This window comes from Dipteris shenzhenensis, chromosome 28 (assembly GCF_047967505.1).
Source record: "Dipteris shenzhenensis isolate YYH24624 ecotype China chromosome 28, Dip_SZ_1.0, whole genome shotgun sequence".
Lineage (NCBI taxonomy): Eukaryota > Viridiplantae > Streptophyta > Polypodiopsida > Gleicheniales > Dipteridaceae > Dipteris > Dipteris shenzhenensis.
This window is the reverse complement of record NC_141623.1, coordinates 44,363,476-44,367,942: the sequence shown is the minus strand read 5'-3', so window position 1 is coordinate 44,367,942 and position 4,467 is coordinate 44,363,476. Positions and strand designations below refer to the sequence as shown.

Below are 4,467 nucleotides of genomic sequence, written 5' to 3'. Positions count from 1 at the left end.
ACAGGGTAGCCTTAGCAATGGTTCTACTTTGGCAAAGCTAAAATAGGGGACTTTTTAAATTTCATAAATTCCAAAATTTTCTCATTGGCCTTTGTTAAAGCTGTCGCCCAATAAATGGCGCAATTATGCACAACTAATGATTTTGGGTTTCTCTCTCTCTCTCTCTCTCTCTCTCTCTCTCTCTCAGCTTCCCTCACTCCACCACTCGTCCCTAGCCCACCCACCCTTCGCCTCCCCATTCTCTCTCTTAGCTTTCCTCACTCCACCACTACTCTCTCTCTCTCTCTCTCTCTCTCTTTCTCTTTCTCTTTCTCAGCTTCCCTCACTCCACCACTCGTCCCTAGCCCCCCCCTTTGCCACCCCATTTATTTTGGGCAGGCCTATTGAATGACACGTGTCATTCATATTTTTTCACTTGTCTTTCAAAACGGCACGTTCAGTAAACCCTAATCCATGGGCAAGGCTTTTTGGTGAGTGATACTTGGTCTAGATGGCTCGTGCAATCGCGCAGCTGAAGCAAGGGGAGCCCCATGAAGCTCTCCAGCTTGTGCAACGTCCACCACCACCCTCCCCTCCGCCGCCCGGTCGCGTTCTCATCCGCATCACTTGTCGCCCCATCAACCCCTCCGACCTCATCACCATGCGCACTGCCCGCCTCCTCCTCCACCTCCCTCCTCACCTCCTCCCCCCCGTCATCGGTGGCGAGGGCTTCGGCCTTGTCCTCCAGATCGGTGCTGGTGTCACCAAATTCACGCCCGGCCAGCGCGTCGTCCCCATCTTCTGGCTTGAGTACCTCCACAATGGTCAAGGCTCCTGGCAAGATTACATCGCTCTGCGTGAAGAGCATGTTGTGCCCGTTCCCGATGGCGTCACTGATGAATCGGCTGCGCAATTCGTGGTCAACCCCTGGACGGTATATGGTATGCTCGATGACCTTGCCATTCCTAAAGGAGAATATGTTCTGCAAACAGCTGCTGCTTCCGTTCTGGGCAGGTATATCCTCGGCCGGCCATTTCCGTGAAAGTCGATGTCGCTTTCAAAATGACGTGAAAGTCGATGTCGCTTTCAAAATGACGCAAGGCACACTACTCATTGTGTGTGTGCGCCGCCCCCTCACAATTTTCCAGGGAATTTATTCAGCTATCCAAGCATTGGGGTATAAAAACCATCAATGTCGTGCGACGGGACAAATGGAAGAACGAACTAATGGCGCTTGGTGCAGACGAAGTGATTAACTCAGAGACGGAAGGTCGGTCTCAGGATCTAGACGAATGACATGTGACCTGATGTCGTAATGTCTCAGCCAGTCTTTTTCCCGAAAGGGGTTGCATTCTTCAATTGAATTAGTGCAAGATGTATTGACACATTAAATAGATACAACAAACAGATGGACATGTTTTGCAGACGTAGTTCAACGAGTCAAAGAAATTACAGATGGGAAGCTGGCATATGCAGCAATTGATGCTGTTGGTGGTTCTCTCACAAAGGTGCTAGACTCTGTGTGTGTGTGTTTGAGAGATTAGAGAGAGAGAGAGAGAGAGAGAGAGAGAGGGATTGAAATAATGTGCTTCCATAATTTCGATCAGCATTCTGCTTCTTTTGGAAATCCTCATGACCACAAACTTACGTAGAAGTACACTATGGACTTGTTTCCCCAATCTGCATTGACATTGGACATAACTGTAAACGTGCATGCACACATTGAAAGCAAGAGTTAATAACATGCTTGCTATCGTTGCAGACTGCGGCTTCGAGTGTAAAAGACGGTGGCAGAGTTTTTATCTATGGCGTGCTCTCAGGTTGGGATATCAAGCTAAGCTCGTTAGACCTGATGAGAGGAGTGCAGCTAAGCTGGTGGTACCTCCCAAACTACGTTGCTAGAGAAGGAAAGCTAGCTCATGTGTGTGCAGAAGTGATGAAACTGCTAGAGGAAAAGGTAATCACACCGCTTACAGGGAAGAAGTTCTGCTTGGAGGATTTCCAAGCTGCTATTGAAGAATCAGAAAAAGGGGGCCATGGGGGAAAGGTTCTTCTTGTCAGCTGAAAAGGAAAGCTTTCTGCAGGGCTTGTATTAATACATGAGGAGAGAATGTGAGAAGAGGAAGAATCCCTTAAACCAGTGCTGTTAAAGGTATAGCACGACCAGCCCAATCCTACCTGCACTTGAAGTCATGTTAATGTAATCTTAACAAGGGACGTCCATTAAATACGATCTCTCTCTAATCTTATTTAAGAGTGAAAAAGAGCGGCTCTATTTATCATTACCATGATGTGAGTGGGGGTTCTAGGAGCCTCCATAGACTATCTCCAAGCTATTGAGTCTCTCTCTCTCTCTCTCTCTCTCTCTCTCTCTCTCTCTACGTATGTATATATGTACTTGCTTCTCTTTTACCATAGTGCCTCTCCCATGTTGCCATTTCTATTTGTTTGTATGTCTCGCGTCTTCCATTTGTTTGTATGCCATTGGAACAACGTCCCCTCTTGTATTACTTTTTTGGCTTGCTGTCATTGCCATAGCTTTTGCCTTTTGCAAATGTCACTACCATAGATTTGATGCTGCTTTCTTTGGTGTGTGATTCTTCTTTTATGTTTTTATGAGAGTGACATTTAGAAGGATTTGTGTGAGAGAATAAAACAAAGGAAATATGGGAGGGGGCGGGGGATTAGATTGGCTTGGTTACTTATGTGTTTTGTTAGGTTTGGTTATCTGTGCGGCTAGGTTTGTTATGTGTTAGTTGTTTTAGAGACATGCTTTCAGTTGGTCGTGTGTGGCTAAGTTAGATATTATAGGACATGCCAAGGACATTATCTCAGTTGCATATATGAGGCTACTTGGATTTGGCTTATGTGAGGTTAAGTAATCCTTGAATTCCCACCTTGCTCAACATACAATTGACATGCTTTTCTTCCACAAAAGTTATAAAATAAGTACCATAGGTTGTTAAATTTACGAGTAGACAACAATTACAATAGGATCATAAGAACAAACTTCCTTCATGCTTGAGAGAATAAAACAATGAGATACAAGACTGAAGATAAGAGCAATTGACACCTGGCAGGATCATGAGAACAAACCTTCTTCATGTTATGGAGAAGTAAATATTGAGATACAAGACTTAAGAGAAGAGCAATGGACACTAGAGCAAGATTGTAAGGACAAACTTCATGCCAAGAAAACAAAATAGTGAGATATAAGACTTATGAGAAGAACAATTGACATCGGGACATGACTTCATGCCAATAAAAAAATTAGTGAGATACAAGACTTATGAGAAGAGCAATTGGCATCGGGGAGGATCATAAGAGCAAACTTACTTCATGCCAGGGAGAACAAAATAGTGAGGTACAAGACTTAAGCGAATAGCAATTGACACTGTCTCCTATCAGAGATCTATACCATTTGTTGGAATCCAAAATGGAGTGGCAAATTGACAAAAAGACTCTCAAGCCAAGATTCAACAACAGGAAAGGTCAATGAGGACTCTAAAGAAAATCCTTGGTCAATTGCAATTGAGAAAATGTCAAGATGGACCTATCAATGAGTAAGGCCATGATCAATTTGGACCTATCAATGAGTAAGGCTATGATCATTCATCAACAATGAGTGTTCCACTCCATACAATTGGATGCAATCAAGCTACCAAAGACAAAATATGTGTAGTTAGAAAGATGTGAACTGCTTTGTAGCAATCTCAAAAAAATGCATTACGTGAGACGAGAAACCTCCTATCCCAACAAAGCTTGCATTTGTTGATAGACTATGCAATGTGCCAAAAGAAATATGGGTACTTGATGACAATATGTAGAATCTAAAACCAGTGACTCTATGACCACAAATGTGGGACATGCACCAAGCATGAGGTTTTCAATTAAGAGAAAGGCCTACCTCCCATTCCGATCACAAATCGAATTCTTTCGACACATGACAATAGTCAAGTCCCATAGATCCAAAGTACAAAAGATATGGAGACACGTGCATTAACAAACACACATAAGTCAAGAGAGGCATGCATAATCAGAGGATGGAACACAATCCAATTATCACATATGAACTTTATTGTCAACTCTCCATACGAGTCTAGCTTGCCAACATTCCTATCTAGCTTGGTTTACCTGGGGTTTTCCCATAGGGGGTGATGGAGGTGGTGGCCTTCACCCCTTGTTTGGGCGTGCAACATAATTTATGAAAGGAGAGCTCTCAACTGTGACACGTGGATTTAATGGGCTTAATCCCATAAGCTAATGTGTGAACTAGGGGGCCTTGAATATAAAGGCCTCATTTGACCTCTCTCTCTCATCCCACCCGAGATTTTTTGGGAGGAGAGAGAGGCTCTTTGCATGGCTAGGGGGTGGGGGTTGGGAGCCCCCTATACCTGGTGCACACGTGGTGCGCTCTGCACACTTCAAAATCTCATACCCCCTCCCTCCCTTTCCCCTTCCACTCCTACTCCATCTCTTGTCCTTTTC

The 4,467-nt window shown here is 44.2% G+C and overlaps 1 protein-coding gene across 1 annotated transcript; it reads left to right on the top strand.

Annotated features, from left to right (window-relative positions):
• Positions 1-463: 463 nt before the first annotated feature.
• LOC147883607 (uncharacterized) lies at positions 464-2,268 on the top strand. Its single transcript, XM_087399820.1, has 4 exons — positions 464-993; positions 1,128-1,249; positions 1,405-1,487; positions 1,742-2,268. The coding sequence occupies exons 1-4, from the start codon at positions 491-493 to the stop codon at positions 2,042-2,044; spliced, it is 1,011 nt and encodes a 336-aa protein (XP_087255946.1). The 5' UTR covers positions 464-490; the 3' UTR covers positions 2,045-2,268.
• Positions 2,269-4,467: the final 2,199 nt, after the last annotated feature.